General features: G+C 43.9%; 1 protein-coding gene across 6 annotated transcripts in view; it reads right to left on the bottom strand.

Annotated features, from left to right (window-relative positions):
* The window catches only part of vps13a (vacuolar protein sorting 13 homolog A), a 523,321-nt gene that overhangs the window by 364,578 nt on the left and 131,617 nt on the right, over positions 1 to 27,126 (bottom strand). For 5 of the 6 annotated variants that reach the window (XM_078567491.1, XM_078567508.1, XM_078567499.1 and 2 more), the window contains exons 19-21: positions 26,141 to 26,255; positions 24,983 to 25,119; positions 95 to 227 (exon numbers count right to left, since the gene is read on the bottom strand). In XM_078567491.1, the coding sequence (XP_078423617.1) occupies positions 95 to 227; positions 24,983 to 25,119; positions 26,141 to 26,255 (385 nt within the window). Of the gene's footprint in view, positions 1 to 94; positions 228 to 2,600; positions 2,722 to 24,982; positions 25,120 to 26,140; positions 26,256 to 27,126 lie in introns of those variants that run through there. The other variant, XM_078567525.1, reaches the window with a different exon arrangement.

Genomic DNA, 27,126 nt, shown 5'->3' with positions numbered 1-27,126 from the left:
AAATAATCTTCAACTCATAATTTTCATTAACAGAAAATTCATTAAGTACCTAGTAATAGCTTTAAACATTTTAAATATTTAAGTGAATACATACGTGGTTTAGCATAAAGTAGTTGGACACTACTCAGTTGTATATCAAAGCAGTCATAGGCTCGGGTCATGATATCTTCCAAAGTACTTTCACCAGCAGTAATTTGTGGCAGATGTGCACGGCTTTTACTGGTCATCTTAAAGATTAAAAAAAAGTTGATTATGAAATATTTAAAGATGACCAAGCTAAGAATTTTGCTCTTCTTGTGCATATGGGCAAAATAAATCCTGACAACAGTGTTGACCACAAAGGTTTAAGAAGGACCTATACATAAATTAGAGAAAGTAATTTATTCTGTCAGGATTTTTGGAGTTATAGAAAAACAGTTTTAATCGCTTCTGTTCCTCTTATGAAGCAACATTGCTTGCTCAACCAACATTAATGGGCAAGAAATTGGGCTTATTGGCACCTGCTTTTGGGGTGTTAGTGTTCTAAGTAGTTCAATAACATCCACAGCACAAGCGAAGAGTTGTGAAGAGATTTGCACTGAGTGCCATACTGATTAAGGCATTTGCATGCATGAGGTGAATGTCCATCAAAAGTATGCACAGCAGGCAGATTATAACATCAATGAGCAGAAGGAAGGAGCCCCGTTTTAAAGGGATCAGGTTAACAGCTGGTTGACTTCTTTTGGCTGTTACTATAACCTACAAGTGTTGCTGATTCCCACAGTTGTTTCAAGTTGCAAAAGTTTACAATTTAGGAGAAGGACTTTTTCTGAACTCAAGATTTTTTGCAGTTGCTCCCAGACATGGGTGCCATTGTAGACATTTATTTTGAAATACAGCACGATCTGGAGAATAACAGAGGCCTAGGATGTTCAGGGGTTAGTTTTCCTATCTGAACCTTAACGAGGAATGATGTGCAAGATGTCTGTGCTTCAGTAAGGATGTCCTCACTGCAATTTGCCAAAACTGCAATCTCAGAGCTGGGCAAGAACTGCATTCCCAACGTCTGTGAAGGTGACCATAGCAATGAGTCTTTAATATTCCTGGCTCCATCTACGCTGGAACTGGAGATACTTGCAACATCTCAATTTCCCATCCTGTGTTCCACAAGCGATGTCACTGAAGCTCTCAGTTCAGAGACAGTCAATTACATTTCATTCCCTCTTGGCAGAAACAAGCTGGCAGAGCGAGCTGCACCTGATTTGCTGGTTGATTTTGTCTGGCAGATGCTATAATCATTTGTTTTAGGCGGTTTTCATTGGTTATTTCAAAAGTCTACAGGAGCATGGCAGACAGGAAGGGCACTTTGCTAACTTCTGCACAAACCAATTGCTCCTAGACATAGCTGCACTTGTAGACATATCCCTTGGAATACAACATGACTTGAGAACAAACAGGTGCCACAAAGAGAAGGACAAGTTGCTGGAGGGGAGAGCAAGGAGGGAGACAACGGGAGGGGAATGGTGGACATAGAGTCGAGGTGGGTGGGGGGATGTGAAGTACAGAGACAGGTGAGGGCCAAGGCGGGCACAAGTAGCAACTGACTTGCAGTGGCAGAGCCTGCAGATGGCCTTAAAGGGTGACCTCAAGCAGTTCTGGGCCCTGAAGCCTGGCTGCAGATTGCACACAGTCTTCACACATGAGGCTGCTTAGGTTGGGCAAGCTGACTGACTGGCAACGGCAAACTGGCAGGGTGGCAAGATGAATGTCATCATCCCGAGAGAGGGAAGTATGTTCATGCTCCATGAAACCACTGACACTTCTACAGGCTGGCGCCTCAGAAATCCTAATAATCTACTGGAGAACAGAAAGCTGGGCTGCTGCGATGCCCCACAAGCCCTTTTTCACACTTTAATCCAAAGCCATAACGGCAGCGGTCTGAACTTGCATAGCAACAATTTGAATTTCCACTGTAGCACTCAGACTTTGGTGACTGATGTTTAAGCTGTAATGCACAGCATCATAGTTGGGTCCATAAATATCTGAACAAAGTTGACTACCACTTTGATGCTGGAAAGGATGGGCTCCAAGATGTAAGTGAAACATTGTGCTGAGATGATGCCAGAAGCCTCAAAGCTGCTCGACACTATTGCAAATTATTTGGTAAGCTTCCAACTGGAACAAACAATCTGTTGTACATACCTATCAGCCTTCTTCCATAACCTGCCCCATCAAAATGCTCATCCGTGCCCGCCACAGAGGAACTCATGTGACCTCACCATCCAGCGAGCTGGCACCTTTGGTTACTTTGCCTCCTTTCCCAACTTCAGCCCATCTCTAATCTATCCTTTAAGATAGGTAGAGTGCCAGTATCTGAACTGGTGCCCTGTATCAAATCAAGTTACAATGCAGTGTCTTCATCATCACTTTCATTTTTCTCCTCATTCAGTGCCTGGCCAGGTTGGACCTGTCAGACATCTGAAAGAAAACAGGTAGACGTAAGAATTTGTGGTGTGAGGAGGAAAGGAAACACCATCTGCAGCTTGTAAATTAGAAGAGATTGTGAGATGAGGGGGAATTTGGGATGTTAGAAGGTGGGTTAGCTATGAGGACATGGTTACCTTTGATGGTTTCAGCACCACCACTAGACACAGCCTCAGAAATGGCCACCCTAATAATTGCCAGGACAGTTGCCACGGAAGTTAGGACACGCGGGTGCACCTGATCCTTCCGGTTAGTTCCTGCTGCCTCCAGTCATATGCCACTTTGTCCTGCAAGAGTGGAAAATGTGTCAGTGAGTGTGGACAATATATTTGGGTAATGTGACTGTCATGACTGACTAGCTGGCTGTGTGTGCAAGAGATGTGGGTGTAAGATTTGCAGCAGCGCGTTAAGTGTGGGGGGTGAGGTGAAGTATTTGAATGTTAGTACGAGTTTGATTGATAGAAATTGTTGTAGGCGAGCAAAAGAATGTGGTGAATTGAGCAGCTGGTATCTGAGGCTAGTAATGTAGCTGGTAACATATTATATTTGAAGATGTATTCATTGACCTTGACTACTCATGAGGTCATTGAATTTCTTTTAGCACGGTACCCTAGTCATCAAGGCGTTTGTCCTGGCATTAACCTCCATCGCTGAGTTCCAATTGCCTTCTCAGCATGTGCCTAGAGGGCCTCCTGATACCCTGCTAATACAAAACACCTCTTGTCCTTTCCATCTACTCCACTAAGGCCTCCAATAGAGTGTCCAAAGAGCCTGGGGCCCACTCTCTTGCCTGTTGTGCCATTCTTCACCCTTTTTCAAGTCAGGTTCTCTTCAATCACGACTGGCAGCACCTACATCAGCCACAATGTACCTCCGCGTTAATCAGGGCTAGCTTAAAGGGACTCAATGTATTGGGCTGCAACAGGTAAAATGGAGACTTGAAACTATGTAGCCTATTTCATGAAAACAGGATGTCCCAAAGTGCTTTAGCCAATGAAGCAGCTTTCTTTTGAAGTGTATCACTATTGTATTGTAGGAAGCATTGCAGCCAACTTGGGTGCAGCAAGCTGTCAGATGACTTGTTTTTCTGATGTTGGTTGAGGGATAAATATTGGTCAGGTCATTGGGGATTATGGTCCTGATCTTTATTCAAAATATTTTTTTATTTTTTCATGGGATGTGATAATCACTGGTTAGCACAGCATTTATTGCACATCCCCAACTGTCCTTGAAGATGGTGGCGAGCTACCTTCCAGAACTGCTGCAGTCTGTTAAACAGGGAGTTCCAGGATTTTGACCTAGCAATAGTGAAGGAACGGCAATATAGTTGAAAGTCAGGGTGGTGTGTGGCTTGGAGGGGAATTTACAGGTGGTGGTGTTCCTGTGTTTTTGCTGCTCTTGTCCTTCTAGGTAGTAGAAGTCATGGGTTTTGAAGGTGCTGCGAAAGGATTCTTGGTGAGTTGCTGCAGTGCATCTTGTATATGGTACATACTGCCACTGATGCACAGTGGCAACAGAGGGAGTGAATGTGTTAAATTGGTGTATAGGGGGCTGATCAGGTGGACTGCTTTGTCCTGAAGAGTGCCAAGCTTCTTCAGTGTTGTTGGAGCTGCACTCACCCAGGAAACACTCCTGGACTTGTGCCTTGTAGATGGTGGACAGGCTTTGGGGAGTCAGGAGGTGAGTTACACTCTGCAAAAGTCCTAGCCTCTGGCCTGCTCTTGTAGGCACAGTATTTATATGGCTGGTCCAGTTCAATTTCTGGTCACTGGTAACCCTGCCAAGATGTTGACAGTGGGGGATTCAGCAATAGTAATCGCATTGAATGTCGTGGGGAGATGGTTAGATTCTCTCATGTTGGAGATGAACATTTGTGCCACACAATGACATTTGCCACTTATCAGCCCAAGCCTAAATATTGTCCAAATATTGCAGTATACAGAAACAGACTGCTTCAGTATTGGAGTTGGGAATGGTGCTGAACACTGTGCAATAATCCGGGAACATCCCGACCTCTGACCTTATGATGGAGGGAAGGCCATTGATGAAGCAGAAATGGTAGGGCCTAGGACACTGCCCTGAGGAACTCCTGCAGTCATGTCCTGGAGCTGAAGTGGTTAGCCTCCAACAACCAACCACAACCATCTTTCTTTGTTCTAGATATGATGCAAAGTGGAAAGTTTTCTCCAATTTCCAGTGACTTCAGTTTTGCCAACGCACCCTGATGTCATACTTGGTCAAATGCTGCCGTAATGTCAAGGGGACTCTCAACTCACCTCTCAGGTTCCGCATTTTGTCCACATTTGGACAAAGGCTGTAATGTGGTCAGGAGCACACTAGCCTTGGTGGAAACTGAAATGAGCATCAGCGAGCAGGTTATCGCTGTGCAGCTTAATAGCACTGTCAATGGCAGCTTCCATCCTTTTGTTGATGGTTGAGAGTGGAGTGATGGGGCCGTGTCAAGAAACTATCATATTTTCCGTGTGTGTGTGTGTGTGTGTGTGTATGTGTGCGCGTGTAATTTAATTAAACTAGAGGCAGTTAGACTGCAAGGTTTAAATGATCAAAGAAGTGAGGTGTAAAACAGGCATTTGAAATGGAGATGAGTAGAGCTAGGGTGAGGCAGATACAGTGTGAATGAAATTGGCATTTTTAGATAAGTTAAGTGTTTGATTTTCAAAGGGACATGGAAACTGTTTACAACTGGCAAGATAAATAAGGCAAGGTTATGATGTTGATTTTCCCCAAAAATGCTGGCCATAATGAAGACATGATTTTTTTTTTATATTCTGGGAAAAGTAACTTCTAAAGACAAGTGGAAACAATGGGATTTGCAAAATCGAAAGGGATAAAATATATTTAAAGAAGAATGGAAGGCTGTGTGAGGTCTTCAAAGGTGACTGTGTGAAGCAGACTTGGGGGGGAAAAGCCTCCAGTCACCCTGCAGAAGTTTGCTGTTTCAGTTACCCAAATTGAGTTGGAAGCCTTTGGAATTCCATTGTTCAGTTGTGGTTAACAAGTTCAGCTTGTGGTAATATTGCTGGATGGCTTTATAAATTTGGAATATATCTGGACTGTTGCCTTAAAGGGGTGTGTACTTCTGACTTTAGTGCACAAGCCTTCTCGTAATAAATACAAATTACAAAATCGTTGTGATCGCATGGCCAAGTTTCCCTTGTTTATTTGGTCAGCCTGGCAAATACCACCTGCCATATCATAACATGCGAGTGGCCGGATTGGATTTGTGCTGTTTCTTATGGGCAGGACATGGTCGGTGTTGGCATCATCTTCAACATCCTTTCCTCTGTTTAAGGTGATGGACATGCAGCAAATCAAATCCACTGGAGAAAGGGTAGCGTCAGTTTTGTAAATGGCTGAACAGACCAATCCAGGAGAAGCACATTCGTATGCAAATACTGCATGCAAAGTGGTTATCAGGGGTCATTGTGGGTTATAGTTTTCGGTGTTGATGTTTGTTGCTAAGCTGCTGTTGTTACTCATAGTCATGGTAGTGCATGCCGGCCCACTGGTGATGTAATTTTCCTGTCGCGAGCCAGTGTCTCCCAAGTGAAAAAAAAGTCCATGTTTAGGGCCCAAGCACCCTTGAAGCAGAATTTTAGTGTCCTACTGGTCACATGGCTCCATCTACCTTGTCAAACAGAAAATCCTTAGGTATGTGACTGTCTTCCATTCTACGAAATGTGCCTGAGCTAGCAAAATCACCTCTGCTTGATGAATGCCAACACAACTGGGAGATTTGTCTTTTGAGTCGACCGCTGCATTCTTGATTTTGTCCTACCACGAGGTGCCCAGAATGAACCATAAACAAAACTGAATACTGTTGAGCTTCCTTTCTTGATGGCTGTAAGTTGCAAGTCATGTGCAGGACAGCCCAGGACAATTTTCCACATTGTGTGGTAGATGCCAATGTTGTAGATGCATAGCTTGGCTAGGGATGCAGCTAGTTCTGGAGCAAAGGTCGTCAGTATACAGCCAGGATGTTGTCCTAGCCCACAGCTTTTGTTGTTTCCAGTATGTTCAGTTGTTTCTTGATATCATGTGGAGCGAATTAAATTGGCTGAAGACTGACATCTGTGGTGCTGGGGACCTCAACAGGAAGCAGAGGTGGCTCTTCCACTCGGCTCTTCTGACTGAAGATGTTTGCAAATGCTTCAACTTTGTCTTTTGCACTGATGTGCTGGGCTCCTCCAACATTGAGGATGGGATTGTTTGTGAAGTCTCTTCCTCTGGTTAGTTGCTTTATTATCCACCATCATTCAGGACTGGATATATCAGGACTGGAGAACTTTGATCTGATCCATTGATGTGGACGCGCTTAGCTCTTTCCACTGCATGCTGCTTCCGTTGTTTGGCACGCATATAGCCTTGTGTTGTAGCTTCACTAAGGTGGCACCTCATTTTTTTTTCCCCATTAGGTATGCCTGGTGTTGCTCCTCGTATGTTTTCCTTTGCTCCAGATTGAACCAGAGCCAGGGTTGATGGCAAAAGAAGCAACAGTGACATGAGGAAAGACATTTTTATTTTTTTATTTTTAAGAAGAGCGAGTGGTGCAGGTCTGCAGTGCACTAGCCAAGAGTGTGGTAGAGGCAGATTCAATCTAAATTTTCAAAAGGGAGTTGGATAATTATCTGAAGAGAAAATATTTGCAGGGCTACAGCGGAAAAGGTGGGGGAATGGGACCAGGAAAGCAGCTCTTGCAGAGAGCTGGCATGGACACATTTGGCCAAATGGCCTCTTGTCTGTGCTGTGGCCACTCTATAATCCTCTGGCTTGATGGATTTGGTCGAATGAGTCCATGATGTTACAGACTGTGGTTGAATACAATTCTGCTGCTGATGGCCTACAGTGCTTTAAGTATGCCCAGGTCTCAGCTGCTAGATCAATTCTGAACCACAGTAGTGCCTCCCAACGCAATGGACATGTAAGGACAGGATTTTGTTTCCACAAGGATTGTGCATTGGCCACTCCGACCAATACTGTCATGGGCATATGCATCTGCGACAGATAGGTTGTTGAGAGCGAGCTCAGTTAGGTTCTTCCCACCACTTGCCACAGGCCCAATCTAGCATATATGTTCTTCAGGATTCAGGCAGTTCAGTCAGTAGTGATGCTACTGAGCCACTTTTGATGATGGACATTGAAATCCCCCAGCCAGAGTACATCATTTGCTCTTGCTACCCTCAATGCTTTTTCCAAATGTTGCTCAACATGGAGGAGTACTGACTCAACAGCTGAGGGAGGGTGGTAGATGGTAATCAACAAGAGGTTTCCTTGCCCACGTTTGACCGGATATATTGAGACTTCATGGAGTCCATAGTCAGTGTTGAGGACTTCAAGGGCATCTCCCTCCCTCCCGTTTACCACGGGAGCAGGGGAAAGAGAACCTGCAGGCAGTAACCACCACCTAGAAGTGTGGGCGGAAAGAAGACCTGGAGGCAATAACCACCACTTAGAGAAGCGGGGGAAAAGAGGACCCAGGGACTGAGACAGTCAGCAGCATGTAGAAAACTGGACGAAAAGAGGACCTGGAGGCAGTAACCACCACCTAGAAGAGATATCCAATCCAGTCCAGTCTGTGGCTCCAAAGAGGAGGGGCCGCATTCTGAGGGAAATCAAAATGTTACATCACAGAAAAATAGCTAAGTGATTGATTGGTGAAAATTATGTTTGTTTATCTTCAAAACTTACATAATTTAGAAGTAATTGTAAGGTTTTATTATCAAACTGACCATGACACCATGTTACAGGAGGCCATTCAAGCAGGGGGGAGTTAATAGGATGCAGTGGTAATTGGGGACAGTATAGTGAGGGGGGTAGACACAGTTCTATGCAGCCTAAAGCATGATTCCAGACAGCTGTGTTGCCTGGCCAGTGCTAGGGTTCAGGACATGCTCTGGACTACAGAGGAAATTCAAGTGGAAGGAGGGGGATCCAGTGGTCATGGTCCATGTAGTTCTACCTATGTTGTTGGTACCTAAGAAAGAGGTTCTGCTGAGGGAGTAAGAGCAGCTTGGGGCTAAATTAGAAAAGCAGAACCTCAAAAAAGGCAATAATTTCTGGATTACAGCCTGAGACACGAGCAAATGGGCGTACGATAAATCAGATTAGAGAGTTAAATGTGTAGTTTGAAGATCGGTGTGGGAGAAATTGGTTTTGATTCATGGGACACTGGCATCAGTAATGGGGAAACTGGGAGCTGTACCACTGAGATGGTCTGCACCTGAACCATGCTGAGATGAGTGTTCTGGCAAGTCATATAACCAGGGCAGTAAAGAGGGCTTTAAACTAAATAGTGGGGACAAGGCATCAAGTTTGGAAAGATATGATAAATTAAATAGAGAAGACAAGGCAAAAGAGCAAGGTAGGAATAAGGTGAATGATGATCAGAGCATGACAGGAAGGGAGAGAGAGCATACAAACCTGAGAGTGCACCTGCAGATAAGGCTAGAAGTTACAAAATTAGTAAAAAGACAGAACTAAAGGCTCTGTATCCAAATGAATGTAGCATTCATAAGGAAACAGGTGAATTGACAGCACAAATAGAAATAACTATTTGTGATCTGATAGTAATTAGAGAAATATGGCTGCAGGATGACAAAGACTAGAACCTGAATATTCATGGGTACATGGCATTTAGGAAGGATAGGAAGCTAGGAAAAGGTGAAGGGGTAGCTCTGTTAATTAAAGATGACATTGGCACAATAGAGAAAGATGACCTTAGTTCTGGAGATCAAGATGTAGAATCAGTTTTTGTAGAGATGAGAAATAGTAAAGGTCACTTGTGGGAGTGGTTTATAGGCCCCCTTAACAGTAACCACACTGTAGGAAGAAATAATGGGAGCTTGTGAGAAAGGTATGGTGATAATCATGGGTGATTTTAATCGACATATTAGATTGGGCAAATCAGATTGGCAAAGGTAAACTGGATGATGGAATTCATAGTGTGTTTGAGACAGTTTCTTAGAGCAGTGCATTTTAACACCAACTAGAGAACAGGCTATACTAGATTGGGTAATGTGCAATGAGACAGGGTTAATTAATGCCCTCAGTGAAGGCACCCCTAAGTATCAGTGACTGAATTTCACATTCAGTTAGAGGGAGAGAGGAGTGCATCTAAGACTAGTGCTTTAAACTTAGATAAGGGCCATTATGAAGGCATGAAGACAGAGCTGGCTAAAGTGAACTGGGAAATTAGGTTAAAAGGATAGATCAGTAGAGATGCAGTGGCAGACATTTAAGGATATATTTCAGAATACTCAGAAAAGCTACATTTCAGTGAGAAGGAAAGACTCTAAGGGAAGAATAGGCCATGCATGCCTAAGTAAGGAAGTTAAAGATAGTATCAAATTGAAAGAAAAAGCATATAATTCTGCAAATATGAGTGGCAGGTCAGAAGATTGGACATAATTTAAAGACAGCAAAAGATTAATAAAGAAGGAGAAGTTATGTAAAAAGGAAAAGAGTAAGGTGAGCATTGATGCTCTAGGGAGTGAGAATTAATTAATAATGGAAAATAAGGAAAGGGCGGACGAGTTGAACAGATATTTTTGCCTCTGTCTTTACTGCAGAGGATACAAATAACATCCCAGAAATAATTGTGAATGAGGAGGTGAAAAGGAGGGAGGAACTTAAAAACAAATAGGGAAAGGGTACTGAGAAAAACATTAGAACTAAAAGCTCACAAGTCCCCAGGTTCTGATGGACTTCATCCCATGGTCTTAAAAGAAGTGGCTGGTGAGATAGTAATGCATTGGTTCAAATTTTCCAAAATTCCCTAGATTCTGGAAAGGTCCCATTAGGTTGGAAAATAGCGAATGAGACTTCTATTCGAGAAAGGAAGGAGACAGAAAGCAGGAAACTACAGGCCAGTTCTGTTGTAGGGGAATTGCTGGAAGCTATTATTAAAGGGGTTATAGCAGGGCACCTAGAAAACCTCAATGCCATCAAACAGAGTCAACATGGTTTTCCGAAAAGGAAATCAGGTTTGATGAATTTATTGGAGTTCTTTGAGGAAGTAACAAGCAATATGGATAAAGGGGAATCTGCGGAGAAGGCATTTGACAAGGTGCCACATCAAAGGTTATAATGCAAATTAAGAGCTCATGGTGTAGGGGGTCATATATGAGTATGGATAAAGAATTGGTTAGCTAACAGGAGGCAGAAAGTAGGGACAAATGGGTCTTTTTCTGGTTGGCAAAATGTGATGAGTGGAGTGCCACAGGTATCAGTGCTGAGGTCTCAATTATTTACAATTTACATCAACGATGAAGGGACAAAATGTATGGTTGCCAAATTTGCTGATGACAAAGTTAAGGAGGAGAGGACATAAGGGCCTGAATTTTTAGGAAAAGCAGAACAGATCCCCGCCGACTCTGGCTGCCCTGCAGCCATTTTACACTCAAATGAGCATCAAATAGCAGTTGGCAGACCTACACCCCTCACTCAGGAGTAAATCCCACCTTGGAGAGCTGCCGGACAATCTGATTGGCCGGCAGCTCTCCGGTCCCTGCAGTAACAGCACTGCAGTGGCCGGAAGAGAAACAGCACTGAGCTGCCTGAAACTAAGCCCCGGGAACCAGAGACCCAGGTACGCGTCAGGGGTCCCAGGGCGGGAAGGGTAGGGAAGGCCTGGGGGGTTAAGGGAAGTATGCCCCCACAATCAGAAGGGGGGTTCCAACGGAGGGGCCCATGGCCCTTCCCGCCCAAGATCTAACTTTATTTTCGGATTTCCCCCAAGGAGCTTTGATCCACTTGCCACCCTAAAAATGAAGGCTGGGCAGGGAACTGCCCTTAAGCTGCCATTAATTGGCCACTTAAGGGCCTCAACTGGGGCAAGGGCAGGCTTCCTGTCCAAGGCCTTGCCCGCCCCAGCATAAAATCACTGCGAGGTCAGGGTGGGCAAGAATCCAGAGGGAATCCCGTCCCTGCAATTTCACTCTTGCCCCCACCTCCCCCACGCCTAAAAAGCCACTGGGATGGGGGGGGATTGGGGGTTGAGCGTAAAATTCTGGCCAAGGAGTCTACAAAGGGACATAGTCTCCTGAACAGAAAATCCTACTCCAAGTGCAGTGGTGGGCATGAAAAGCAGCGTGTTTCCCTCCGGCCGAAGTGATGGGTTTTCGCGCCAGATTTCCCACTTTTTAGCTCATTATATATGCAAGAATATGAAGCACAACATTGTATCTTATGGCAGCGCAGGCTGGGATTCGATCGCCCCGCCGTGACCTTATCGGATCATTTTGGGCGCCATATTTAAACCGCACACACACACATCATTCACCCTCTGCAGCCCAAGACCGATCATGGTGAGTGATGACCCCAAAAGGTAATAAGCCTACTGCCGCCAAGTCCAGCGACAACGTACTGGGGGCACTTCTGGATGCTGTGGAGGCACCCTGGGAGATCCTTGACCCTTGTGATGGCAGTCTCACCACGCCAACTTGGGAGCAGATCACCAGGGTGAAGGAAAGAGAGGCTTTTAGCATGTACAAGGGGAGCAAATCAGCGGAGGCATGAGTGGAGTACAGAAGGTGCAGGGTGGAGCTTAAGAAAGCAACTAGGAGAACAAAGAGAAGATATGACAAAGCTCTGGCTAGTAAAAGTAGGGAAAATCCTAAGACATTCTACAGGTATATCAATGGGAAGAGGATAACCAGGGAAAGAGTAAGGCCCATTAGGGACTAAGGGGGCAATCTATGGGTGGAGCCAGAGGACATCGGTAGAGTGTTGAACGAATACTTCACATCCGTCTTCACCCAAGAGAATGAGGATGAAGGTATGGAACTTGGGGAGAGGGGCTGCAAGGTTCTTGAGCAAAGTGATATAAAGAGTGACAAGGTATCGGAGGTGTTGGCAAGCTTCAAAGTAGAAAAATCTCCAGGTCCGGATGATTTGTATCCCAGACTGCTGAGGGAGCCAAGGGAGGAGATCGCAGGGGCTCTGACCCAAATTTTTAATTCCTGCCTGTCCATGGGGGAGGTGCCAGAGGACTGGAGAACAGCTATTGTGGTTCCGCTGTTTAAGAAGGGTTATAGAGGTAAGCCAGGGAACTGCAGACCAGTGAGTCTCACGTCAGTGGTAGGGAAGCTATTGGAGAAAATTCTGAAGAAGAGAATCTATCTCCACTTGGAGAGGCAAGGTTTGATCAGGGATAGTCAGCATGGCTTTGTCAGAGGGATGTCATGCCTAACAAATCTGATGGAATTTTTTGAGGAGATGACCAGGTGTGTAGATGAGGGTACTGCAGTTGATGTAGTTTATATGGATTTCAGTAAAGCCTTTGACAAGGTCCCACATGGGAGACTTATAAAGAAGGCAAAAGCTCGTGGGATACAGGGTAATTTGATAAGGTGGATTCAAAATTGGCTTAGTTGTAGGAGACAGAGGGTGATGACAGAAGGATGCTTTAGTGACTGGAAGCCTGTGTCCAGTGGCATACCACAGGGATCTGTGCTGGGTCCCCTATTATTCGTAATTTATATAAACGACATAGGTGACTATGTGGGGGGTAGGATTCATAAGTTTGCGGATGATACAAAGATTGGCCGGGTGGTTAACAGTGAGGTTGAGTGTCTTGGGCTACAGGAAGATATAGACGGGATGGTCAAATGGGCAGATAAGTGGCAGATGGAATTTAACTCTGAAAAGTGTGAGGTGGTACACTTTGGAAGGAGTAATTTGACAAGGAACTATTCAATGAACAGCATGACACTGGGAAGTTCTGAGGAACAAAGGGACCTTGGCGTGTGTGTCCATAGATCTCTGAAGGCGAGGGGCATGTTAGTGGGGTGGTGAAAAAGGTATTTGGGACACTTGCCCTTATCAATTTGGGCATAGATTACAAAAATAGGGAGGTCATGTTGGAGTTGTATAGAACCTTGGTGAGGCTACAGCTGGAGTAGTGTGTGCAGTTCTGGTCACCACATTATAGGAAGGATGTGATTACACTGGAGGGGGTGCAGAGGAGATTCACCAGGATGTTGCCTAGGATAAAACATTTAAGTTATGAAGAGAGGTTGGATAGACTTGGCTTGTTTTCGTTAGTGCAGAGAAGACTGAGGGGTGACCTGATTGAGGTGTACAAGATTATGAGGGGCATGGACAGGGTGGATGGGAGCAGCTGTTCTCCTTAGTTGAAGGGTCAGTCATGCGGGGGCACAAGTTCAAGGTGGGGCAGGAGGTTTAGGGGGGAATGTGTCGGTGCAGACTCAATGGGCCAAAGGGCCTCTTCTGCACTGTGTGATTCTGGTCAGCACCAACGCTCCTCAGAGGAGGACCGCCATCCAGTACAGGAAGAGGATGAATGATCTCAGCCGCTCCTCCAAGGCAAATCAATCTTCTCTTCACTCAAGCCCATCAGGCATTCAGGCCAAAATGCCTGAGCTCTGGCCTCTCACCCAGTGTGCAGAGCATGTGGCAGAGCTGGCCAAGATGATTGGGATCATGCCAGCGTCGAAGGCGAGACCAGAGTCTCCCAAGTCAGTGAGGACCCATCAACAAATCTTCAGTCACCCACCCAAAACTGAGATTGCCCAGCATGGTGTGCAGGGCCTGGGGAGTCCCTCACACGTTGATGCTGGGGGTTGGTGGCTTGATACTGGGCCGCAGATGGCGCAGTCAGAGTCAGGGGAGGCATCTGCAGGCGGTAGAATGTTGAGGGGGAGGGCACTCAATGGTCTCTTGGTTGGGGGTGGGGTGTCTCCAAATCACAATACAATGGGCCTCAAGATGTGAAGGGGTCACGTCTACATGGGACATCAGGACATGAACATCAAACGGTTTGGGTGGAGGACAGGGATATCAACAACTATAATGATAGGATCAAGGATTGGGAGATAGTGGCATAGTGGTAATTTTGCTGGACTAGTAATCCAGAGGCCCAAGCTAATCCTCTGGGGACATGGGTTCAAATCCCACCGCCAGTTGGTGGAATTTGAATTCAGTTAATAAATCTAGTGTCAGTAATAGTGACCATGAAACTACCATTAATTGTTGTAAAAACCCATCTGGTTCACTAACATCCTTTAGGGAAGGAAATCTGCCGTCCTTACCAGGTCTTGCCTACATGTCACTCCAGATCCACACAATGTGGTTGACTCTTAACTGCCCTCTGAAATGACCTAGCAAACCACTCAGTTCAAGGGCAATTAAAGATGGGCAACAAATGCTGGTCTTTCCAGTGAGGCCCACATCACATGAAAGAATAAAAGAATTAGAGCGGGTGGAAGGAGAGTGATTGAATGGAGGGAAACCTGCACATGATGCTTCTGCAGAACTAAGGTAAAGTCGAGCGGAAAATTGTGAATTTTTTTTTACACTGGCGGGAAACTGACTTTGGGCCATTCTTCACATTTTCCCCATTCAGCCCACCATGATGCTCGCTGCTGATGAGACTTGAAAATGCTGCTCATAAATAGGTTAAGTGAGTGGCCAAAGATTTGGCAGGTGAAGTATAATACGGGAAAATGTGAACTTGTCCACTTTGGCAGGAAGAATAGAAAAGAAGCATATTGCCTAAATGGGGAGAGATTGCAGAAGGATCTAGGTTACCTTGCCTGGAAATGTTGGACATGCTGGGCCCATAGTCATCCAAGTTTAGAACTAGAACTAGGGACCACAGTTTAAAAATAAGGGGTTGCCCATTTAAGACAGAGATGAAAAGAAATATTTTCTCTCAGAGAATAGTGAGTCTTTGGAACTCCCTTCCTCAAATGGCAGTGGAAGCAGGCTTTTCAGGCAGAGGTAGATAAACAAAGGGTTAAAGGCTATCGGGGGTAGGCAGGAGGTTACAAACAGATCAGCCAAGATCTTATGGAATGACGGAGCAGACATTAGGGGCCGAGTGGCCTACTCCTGCTCCTAATTTGTATTTCCGTATGTACGTTCGTTATGAAAGGTGATCTTATTGAAACATGTAGGATGCTGAGGGGACTTGACAGGGTGGATGCTGAAAAGATTTTTCCTTTGTGGGAGAGACTAGAACAATGGGTCACAGTTTAAAAAATAAAGGGTCTCCCATTTAAGACGGAGATGAGAAGAAATTTTTTCTCTGAGATTGTGAACCCTTGGAACTCTCTTCCCCAGAGAGTGGTGGAAGCAAGGTCAATGATTATTTTGAAGGGAGGGGTAGATAGATTCTTGGCTAATACGGGAGTATGTGGAATGTGGAGTTGAAGCCACCATCAGGTCAGCTAAAATGGAGCAGGCTCAAGGGATCGAATGGCCTACTCCTGCTCCTAATTCATAGGTTCATTTTGCTACCGTCTCTGCTTGGTCAGCCCTGCTGGTGGTACAGCACATACCAGAAATGGTAACGGAGCTATGTCTGGGACATAGGTATATTCATCGAAACATACCTTACAGCCAATGTCGGGCTGTTGCTCGACCTGTCTGTGGGATAGCTCTTCAATAGTGGCACAAGACCCCTGATGTTGACAAGGGGGCTTTGTAGGATCAACTAGGCAGTGTGCGTTGTTGTCATTTCCATTGCCTAGATTGATACTGGGTGGTCCATCCGGTTTTATTCGTTTTTGGCATTTCCATAACAGTTTGGTGCAGCTAACTGGCTTGCTAGGCCATTTCAGAGGGCAGTTAAGAGTTCACATTGTGTGGGTCTGGAATCACATATAGGCTAGGCCAGGTAAGGATGGCAGATTTTCTTCCCCAAAGGATATTAGCAAATCAAATGGCTTTTTAAAAATAATCCAATAGATTCATGGTCATCTTTATTGAGACTAGCTTTTAAACTCCAGATTTAGAAATTAGCTGAATTTAAATTGCACCAGCTGTTGTGACCCAGAGTCTTTGGGTTACTAGCCCAGTGACATTGCCACTATGTCACCATCCCCTAGAGGGATCTTTTACGTCCACCTGAGGGAGTGGGGGGGGGAGGGGGGGGGGTGTGATGGAGGAGTGGGGCGGGGTGAAGGACGGATATACTTTCATGCCTAATCTGAAAAACGGCACCTGCAACAGTGCAACAGTCCCTTAGTATCTTTTTCACCTTTGACATCTTGTGCTCAAGTCCTGGAGAGGGACTTGAAAACACAGCCTTCTAACTCAGAAGAAAGAGTACTACCAGCAAAACCAGAGGTAACCAAACAGCATAGTCAGCACTAGCTGGACACGGATCAAATGAGCAGGCAGCATGAAGTTGTAAGTCAACAGGGGCTCAGGTTAATTGCGCATTGTGGTACTGTGACAGTTATCAGCAGCTATCCAATTTAGCTCATATGACTTTTCATAACCTGTTTGCTCAAAAATAAAACTGAACTTTAATTCTGACAATTGTTGTTACGGAAACAAGTTAGTGAATAACCTATCGTCCCATATTTTGCAGCTAAAGTACTTGAGGCTATCAGTGCTCTCCATCAAAAGAAGTAAATTGAACAGCAACTTCCAGTGTCTGCATGTGCAGAGTTAAATATGAAAATTTGGAAGTTAAGGTGCAAGTTGCCCTGCCCCCTCACAAGCTTCAATCTATTGATACTTTGCTAAGAGACTTACCATTCACACAAATGGTGTGCATGAAGTTACAGTACCTACCCACTAAACGTACCAGAAAAAGTTAGGGCTTGTCCATTCAAGACTTTTAAAATGTAATTTTAAAGGCAGAATTGTTTGCTCCCATTTGCGGCAGGTGTCATAGCATATGGGAGTGGAAAATATCAGGGGAATCACAAAAATCTAAATCACAGTCGTAAAATCAGTTTGCAATTGTCCACTCCACCAGTCGATGGCAGTCCGCATGTCGGTAACCTAATTTTAATACATTAGCATCTCATTATAAGTCCTGCTCACTGGAATCATCTCCCCATGCTGGATCATCTGGCACATCAGCATGATTGCACACTGACGTGTTTCACAACCGTACATAAGGGATGTGCACCTGGCTACCCTCACTTCGCTCGGGACTTTGAGATTTGTTTGCCCACCTTGCTTCAGGCAGAACTTGCGGTCATCAGCACCAGGCTTCACAGACAGCACAACATCACTTTTAGGGGGGGCTCAAGGCACATCTCTACCTACCAAACCAGCCATAAGGCAGGGGGTGGCTTTTCAATGGCTGCAGGGCAAGGGCTGTACTGGGGAAGTGGGGTATCCCAGGCTGTGTGTGGGAGCACATGTTGATCTGTGCAAGTGGCCTCAAGGAGGTGCAGGCTGAGGAGGCAGTCTCGAGAAGAGATGAGGCCAGATGGAGATGTGAGGGTGTGTGTGAGAGAGAGTGAGTGGTGATGTCCCTTGAGCTGCAGTGAGAGAGGTGCCAGTGAATGTGTAATGGCCTTATGAGTGTGAGAGTTGAGAGTGATGAGATGGCTGCCTTACCCTGGCAGCACGGATGAGATCATTCATCCTCTTTCTGCACTGGATGGCCAACCTCTTCTGTGCAGCATTGGCATGGACTACCATTGCCACCACCTCCCAAGCTGGAGTGGTGAGATTGCTATACCTCCCACGGAAAGAAGTGGAGGTGGAGGACATCACGCCAGGCCTCCAAAAGGCATTCCAGTGATGGGTCACTGGACTCTTATTGGCTTTCAGGGCCATGTCTTCACTGGAGCAGTCCTGGCTGCAAGCATTGAGAACTGTGTGCGTGGCTGCAGTTTAGATATGACACCCGGAGTGAGAAAATGGTGAGCTAATGGTGTGGCGGGCAATTCAGAAGGCACATGCCAACGAGACAGCGTATTTCCTGTAGCTGCCTAATTAATAAAGTGGGAAGCGGATGATATAGCATGAAAAGCCACCATTGCAACCGGTGGATAAAATGTCATTTTTCACACCCCCTACTGCACTTAAGGTGGAATCGTCCCAGATTTACACAAAGTCTTAAATTAGTGCTAAACAACTTTACTGGCATTGAAAATGTACTTTTATTAGTATCATTCCTTCATATTAGAATTATTGCTCAAATGAAAAACTTAAAGCCTTTTTCTTTGTCTCTTTACTCTCTCATTCCCATTTTACTTTCTCTGTTTCACTTTCTGCTCATGATTTTACATTGAATTAAATATTCTGACTTATACTTGTTAGTTTTGATTCTGTTTAGATTAGAAGTTGATCTGTGTCGTCAAGTGCAGATATGTCCTCTACGTGTGCCAAAGTAGCTTGAACTGACACAATCCTGATGTCAAACAGCTGAACAGGCTAATATAGTGCTAGGACTGAAAACTCCACTGACAAAAAGGTCCAACCCATCAATTCATACATCACTCACTAACCTGTACTAATTAAAGAGGTGCTCCACAAGTTGAAGGTGCAACGGTTTTCAGTGACTACTCCTTAGGTAGAGTTGGTGGTAGCTCTGTGCTGGGTTTTTGGTGCCTTCTACTCGTTTAGAAATACAGCCAAGGAGGACAGATGACTACCTCTCTGGCAGTCTCTAGTCAGGAAAGACTACATAAATGCAAATCTTCCTTTCCTTCTCTTTCTAACCCATGTATCGGGGCAGTTCTTTCATTGCCTCCTTGTGTGTATCATGACCAAGATAGGGAACAGAAATGGCAAGCTCTGCCAGTGAGAGAAGAGAAGAGAGAGAAGGAGGAACAGCAGAAGGCAGGGAGGATGCATCCTGGGCGCCAGGTAACGGGACAGAATGTCACAACTGGATTTTGGGCTTCTGCTTGCACCTCAAACAACTTCCCCTTTCGACCTGGAATCACCAATCAATACCTTGATATCCATTTCACACTTCCCATCACAACATCCCTTTGCCCAACATCCAGCAACAAAGGCCACCAACAAGAACCTTCACAAACACCTTTATGCAACAATGCATCTAATTACACAAAACAAGAATGAACTAATCACCCTTGCTGATCTTTTGGTCCACATGCCCTGGTCAGCCCTACAGGTTGCAGCATGGCTGATGGAAGGTTCCTACATTTCAATAGGAGAGACTGCAGATGGCCTTGCAGGATGCCTCGAGCAGCTCTGGCCCTTGATAGCCCAGCTTTGGACTGCATCACCTCATCACTGGTGGCAGCAGTCTAGGCTAGTTAGCTGGGATACAATAAGGGCCCTGGTGAAGTGGTCTTGGTGGGAGCACAAATATTGTCACCCTAAGATTGGGTTAGCAAGAATTTGTATGATAGAAAGTGGTATAAGAAGGCAAAGAGTCCTTCACAGAAATGTCGAAGACTTCAAGAGACACTCGGAGGATGATTTTCCATCAACTATGATTTGAGGTGTGCACCCTCCCTTTCAGAGACAGAAAATCTGTAAGAGGAGTGCCTGGAGCACAAAATCACTAAACACTGTTGGGCCTGGAGCACATGATCACTAAACAATGCTGCTGGGCATCCTAGTTGAGTGCAGAGTCTATAGGTGAAGCACAGAAGCAGTACCGGAGCTGCCTGGCCCAATGCTACTACCAGGTAAATGAGGTGGGGTTTTTTTTTTTTATTCATTCACGGGATGTGGGCCTCACTGACTAGGCCTTATTGCTCATCCTTAATTGCCCTTGAGAAGGTGGTGGTGAGCTGCCTTCTTGAACCGCTGCAGTTCATGTAGTGTAGGTACACCCACAGTGCTCTTAGGGAGGGAGTTCCAAGATTTTGACCCAGTGACAGTGAAGGAACAAAGGTATATTTCCAAGTCAGGATGGTGAGTGGCTTGGAGGGGAACTTCCACTTGATGGTGTTCCCATGTGTCTACTACCTTTGTCCTTCTAGATGGTTGCGGTCGTGGGTTTGGGAGGTGCTGCCTATGGAGCCTTGGTGAGTTTCTGCAGTGCACCTTGTAGATGGTACACACTGCTGCCACTGTATGTATGTCAGCAGTGGAAGGAATGAATGTTTGTGGAAGGGGTGCCAATCAAGTGGACTTTATCCTGGATGGTGTCAAGCTTCTCGAGTGTTGTTAGAGCTGCACTCATCAAAGCAGGTGGTGAGTATTCCATTACACTCCTGACTCGTGCCTTGTAGATGATGGACAGGCTTTGGGGAATCAGGAGATGAGTTACTTGCACACAGGATTCCTAGCTTCTGACCTGCTCTTGTAGGCATAGTATTTATAAGGCTAGTCCAGTTCAGTTTCTGGTCAATGGTAACCCCGACCATGTTGATAGTGGGGGATTCAGTGCTGGTAATGCCATTGCATGTCAAGGGGCAATGGTTAGATTGTCTTTTGTTGGAGATGGTCATTGCCTGGCACTTGTGTGGCACAAATGTTCCTTGCCACTTGTCTGCCCAAGCCTGGATATTGTCCAGGTCTTGCTGCATTTGAACATGGACTGCTTCGGTTGCAAATGGTGCTGAACATTGTGCCATCATCAGCGAACATCCCCACTTCTGACCTTATGAAGGAAGGTAGGTCATTGATGAGACAGCTGTAGATGGCTAGGCCTAGGATACTACCCTGAGGAACTCCTGCAGTGATGTCCTGGAACTGAGTTGATTGACCCCTAAGAACCACAACTCTCTTCCTTTGTGCTAGATATGACTCCAACTAGTGGAGAGTTTTCCCCCGATTCCCATTGACTCCAGTTTTGCTTGGGCTCCTTGATGCTACACTTAGTCAAATGCTGTCTTGATGTCAAGGGCAGTCACTCTCACCTCTCACTCTTGCCCACTTCTAATTGCAAATCATATAATGTCCCATAAATGCACTATATGCAAACAGGCTACTGTGATTGCATTTTCGGCATTACCACAGTGACTATACTTCAAGAGTATTTTATTGACTGTGAAATGCTTTGGGATATCCAAAGGTTGTGAGTGGTGCATGATAAACGCATTTTTCTTCCTAACCTGATCCTCCATGAGAGAGAAAGAACCTGGTAGAATAAAAGACTTGCATTTTATACAATGTTGATACATATGTGCCTATGTACATATTAAAAAGCGTTTCTAAAAAAATTAATATAGACCTAGAGTTTCTGCTTGGTTGTAGTTTTTTTTTTATATAATTCACCCAAAATTGGCAAAATTAGTACAAAAGTTCACAGTACTAATTCAGTTTCTGCAATCTACCGTGCTAATTTAAAAACGTCCCACTCAAAGCCTACCCAAAAAACTGGCCACGCTCCCAGATCAAATGAATCACCATTGCGAGCTTCTGCCAAATGAACTTTTACAGGCATTTGAGAAAGTTCTTATAAGGTCATGTTGGTTCTTTTGGACACAACATCACAACTGGCATATTTCAAATGAAACTGGCCAATGCACACAAAATAACTAGTGAACAGTTCTGTATAGTGTTTTAAAGTAATTTGCGGTCAACTAAAATCAAGTTACTCACAGGTGGAGGACTACATACTGACTAATTAAAAAGTGCTTGGAGTAGAACTTTGTCTCGTTGACTGCAACGGAGCCGAATATCAAACGCTGCATATAATGGGGAAGGCAATTCAATATCACCTGTTTTGCACCACCGCCCAAGGCAAATTACTACCTTCATCTCTTGCAATAAACCTAGTTCAACTGTATTATTATTATATTATTCTTATTATTAATCTATATGCAGATGATACTGCATTAGTTGCCAACTAGAAGACCAATTCCAAATGCTCATGAATTGTCTGTCCCCATGCTGTGGCATATTCAACTTCACCATCAGTGTCAAGAAAGTTAGTTAAAAGGACAGGGCGTTATTTTCCACCTGTGATCAGACTCAACAGCACACCACTGGAAGCAGTCAACAAATTCTGGTACCTTGGATCTATGGTGACAAACAACCTCTCTCTTGATGAAGAGCTCATCACATGCATCAGAAGGGAGCTACCAACTTTAACCGCCTAATAAAACAGGCATGGAGAAACAACAAACTGGCCCACAGGACCATGTGCTTATGAGGCCTGTATCCTTAGCACATTGCTGTACAGAGGTGAAGTCTGGACAACCTACACTTACCAGGCAAAAAGTCCCAATAATTTGCATCTCCAGTGTCTATGCACATCCTTGGCAACACATGGGAAGACAACATCAACAATGAAGCAGTCCTTTCTGGGAAAACAGGCCAAAGGCTGCTAGTACTAATCAAGCAAAGAAGGCTTTGCTAGCTTGAGCATGTGTACGGGATCAAAGATAGCCACATCCCAAGGATATGTTATACAGGGAGGTAGCCCATGCCAAGAGACCAGCAGGATGCCCAAAGCTCCAACTCAAGGATGCTGTCAAAAGCCCTCAACACCAATCATGACAAGTGGGTGACCAAATGTAAATAGCAACACCAGACATGGGCAGGAGCTTGCCACCACAATGATATGTGGTTTCAGAAGCTTCAAAGCAGATTCCAGCCCTGAAAACAAGGTTTCAACAGAGATCAGCCCGTGCCACTGGCAAGGGACAATTTAAGAGTGGCAATTGTAGCTGACTTTGCCTTTCCAGAATTGGCTGGTTTATCCATCAAAAGTGCAGCAGATGATCTCATCTGACCTTGCCAAATTCTGAGGTTGCATTCCCATCATCTCTCGCAAATGGAAGGGTGGCAACAACCAATCTGTATTAATCAAAATGCATCAAGTTACCACTCTTAAGTATACCAAAGAATATATGTTTTAAAGCAAAAATATATATCTTTTTAAAATAACATTCTAACATGCTGCCCATTTTATTAGTCCTTGGCAGATTCATGGCAATATACAAATGAGTTTGTGCAAAATCTTGAACCAATCGCAGACTCTCTCTCTCTGTCTATATATAAAATATAATATACTATATAACATACATACACATCCACGAATCACATCCATGAATCGCCCATTTGCCCAAACTCTGTTTTCTATCCATGCTACTACATTCCCACATTTGCTGATTGGAAATTTTGTCATTGCTAACTTTCCTGGATTAATCAGTGTGTTTTTAAATGTTCAATGATTTTACATCAAATTTTGAATTGCAAGGGTTAGTGCACATCTGCCATTACATAAACTTGGAACTATGGATCAGTTAATCTTTCACTCCCTTCTTGAACAAAAGGTGTTATATTAGCCTCCCCACAGTCTTCCCGCACAATTTCATATCTAGGAAAAATGAAAAGTTGTAGTCAAAGCCTCTCTTTGATCAACCACCAAAGCCCCCACTGAATTCCTTCAGTACAGGGCATGTAACATCAGAGCCTGATGAACTAGCCACCTTGTGGTCAACCGATTTTTTTTTCAGAACCAATACTTCTTTCTAAAGTTGTGCCAGAGATCCTGTGTAGCTGCCACCAGAATGAAATTAACATTGGAAAAGGTGAAATCCACACCACAGAGCTCGCTAAATCTTTATGGGCAGCTAACTTCAAGACTAGCACCAAACACATCACTAGCAATAGATTCTGGGCATTTAATTATTGCCCTGTTCTTTACATGCCTCACAGCTCCTTACATAATGTGTTTGTCAGTCTCACTCGCTCATCACCAATATTTGACAGGCTTGCAATACACAGCAAATTTTAACTAATTCCTTTTTTAATTCTATCGACATGGATTTTGTCTCTATGTCCTTTCATTTTTGCTCCATGACAGATTTACTTGGTAATACTACTACTACTCCATTCCCCTAATTCCCTCCCTAACTCTCTCTCTGTCATTCCTAAAGATGGTGCAATCAAGAATATGAATTATGCCCAGAAATGTCCAAGTACATTTGAAATGCAAAGTTGTGTCAGCAAATGTGGTAGACAATTTGAACACAGCAGAATCCCACAAACTGTAAGAGATAAGTTGACCACTTAAATTAGTCTTGGTGGCGTATTGATTAAGAGAAGAATGTTAGTTAGGATAGCTGGAGAACTTCCTGCCTTGGGATCTTTTATGTCCACCTAAAGGCAGATAGAACCTTGGTTTGATATTTTATTCAAAAATACAATGTAGCACCTCCTCAGTACAACAGTCAACTAAAGGTGTATAAGGGTTTTAACGTTTATGAGGACATGGTGCAGCAGCTGGACCTACAGGCAGCAATAAAGCACTACGGATTGCAGTTTAATTTTTGAATACTGGAAACCTCTAACCTCTAATGTGGAATTAGACAGCGTAGACATATTAATGATGTTGTGCATTTTTTCTGGAGTCACTGATGTTAAAGTATCAACAATGTCTCTTAAATGAAGATACCAAAAAATATCAACTGTTTCATTATGATGAACAGTAATTTTTGAACAGACACACAGTCTGTCTCCACCATTCAGACTAACACTCCTGGTGATCCTACTGGGCATACTTAAAGAGAGAAAGCTTAATGCATATGAAGCACAACCAACTCAAATTATCCTCTCTGCACTGGACTTCTACAATTGTAACAGCATTTTGGAAAAGTTGCCTTTCAAAAGTGTTCCCTATAGATTCAACATTAACTACACAAACTATTCTACACAATTAGACCATGTAAATTAACATTTTAAATTGTATTTTTCACACTTCACAAAAGTTCTAAACATTTGAAGTATGGTTTTATGTTTTCTACATATGATGAGCACGTCTAATCAGCGGATAAAAATGCACATAAAAAAAACTTTCAAAGGGATTTTAACTCAGTAATATTCAAACAATTCTGTTGTTATACAAACTTACCTTTAAATTACCAAGATCGAGAACCAATAAGTTGGCAGATTTATCAAAAAAACCATTCTGTGGAATAATGATGTAAGAAGCCATGAGATTCACTTTTAAGTCCAGGACTTTCTGTGTCTCAATAACATACATCAAGCCTGTAAACAGTACAAAGTGTATCAATACTCAGTGAAGACAATACCTGAGCAATCATGAATTCTTTATGGAGATCATGTGTTAAAAGAAAGCAAAACATATTGTAATGACATGCTAAACACATGAATTTTTATCTAGACAGGAAAAGGTAAACATACTACACTCCTATCTTGTGGAAATTTGTATGCCGTGTTCACTACTTGTGTAATGGTTATGTGTGGTCCAGACAACTTGCTCTAACCAATGGAATTACTGCTGCCCAAAATTATATAGGTACGGCAAAAACTCTTATAACAAGTGATGTCACAATACTCTCGAAATAATAGCAGTTCAGATACATGATGTTAATTTCTGGAATTTGGCACTTTAATTTTATTGTACATTGAGCATAATCTGTTAGAGATTCAGAGCAAGAAAAACGCCAAAGTAGATTAGAGCAAAGGAATTGAAGACACAGTTACTTCTAGATAGTATCAAGTTTAGCATAACTTCCTTGCTTTTACAATCTATTCCTTTATTAATAGAGCCAAGGATCCCATGTGTTTTTTAAACAGCCTTCTCAAATTGGCCAACCACATTCAAAGATTTATGTATAAAAACACACCAAGGTCTCTCTGTTCCTGCAATTTTAAGGTAGTGTATAATTTATTTTACTTTGCCTCTGTTCATTCATCCTACCAACATGCATCACTTCACATGTCCAAGTTAAATTTCAGCTGCTATTTCACCAGTCTATGTCCTCCAGCAGTCTGTTACCACATTCCTTCTTGTTAAATACATTTCTGATTTTCATGTCTTCAGCAAATTTTGAAATTATGCATTGTATACCCAGCTGCAATAACAAAAATGGATAGCTTCTTCCACCCAAACTCTCTTTGCTTCCCCACTTTTGGGCAATACTTTAGCAAATATTGCAACTTGCTGCGATTAAAAGGAATTATAAATTATTCACCAAACAGAACATCCAAACTATTTCAAAAGCTTCCTGATCAAAACCAATACAAAAATTATATCGATCTTTACCAGTTGCGGTTTTGTCACGGAATTCCTCAAGCTTCATCAAAGTAGCTGACGTCAGTACCTCCAGCTGAACATCTGTTGGAGGTCGAAAGAAGTCGACTAATCCATTCACAGTAATCTGTTGGTGTTAATAGATTAATAATATAGTGTAAAATTATCTAAACCGAGTACTCTACTTAAATGAATAGAAGCACCCATAACATTTTTATAACATTTGTACAGAAGTGCCTTCAAGAACTAGAACCTTCAATGCTTCGGAATTTTGCTGAAATACTATGGCGTAGAAATTTGGGTGAGTGCATTTTCGAATGCAAGGTAACAATCCTGCGCCTGAATACTGAGGCTGAGGGATCCGCAATATTGGGTCTCATACGTCATTTCCATGAGGAAACTGAGCTGCAGAGCAAGGTGCAGGTTGCCTGGTGAAACGTGGTTGAAAATTGGTCCACTGCACTTCTCAAGTGAGGAAGGGGGCAAATAGATCAAGGTGAAGCAGTGGCTGGAGGGGCCAGGGTAAGTAAGAAAAAAATGAAATTCTATAACAGAGTGGCGCTGACACATGGGGCTGAATTTTGCCGTCGGTGAGCAGGGGGCGGGGCTCACTCGCCGATGCGCAAAATGACGTAGGATGACGTCGGGGGGGAACTCCCAACGTCATCCCGCCCCATTCAAATCTTCAGGAAGGCAGGGATACAGCGAAATCAGCTGTGCGCCCGCTGACCTGTGAATGGCCAATTGAGGCCATTGACAGGATAATTAAAACAATTAAAGGACCTGCCCGTCCAGCCTTAAGGTTGGCGGGCAGGCCAGGAGCCCTGGCGGGCTTCTGAAAAAACATGAAACCTCATCCACTGGCGGGATGAGGTTTCATGAAGAGTTTAAAAAACTTTAATAAAATTTTAGTGAAATTTTTTAACATGTCCCATCTCGTGTGACATTGTCACATGAGGGGGACATGTTAAGGATTTTTTTATTTTTCTATTTTTAAT

Source organism: Cetorhinus maximus, chromosome 2 (genome assembly GCF_964194155.1).
Source record: "Cetorhinus maximus chromosome 2, sCetMax3.hap1.1, whole genome shotgun sequence".
NCBI classification, from domain to species: Eukaryota; Metazoa; Chordata; class Chondrichthyes; order Lamniformes; family Cetorhinidae; genus Cetorhinus; species Cetorhinus maximus.
Note: the sequence above shows the minus strand (reverse complement) of the source record. Positions and strands in the feature narration are given on the sequence as shown.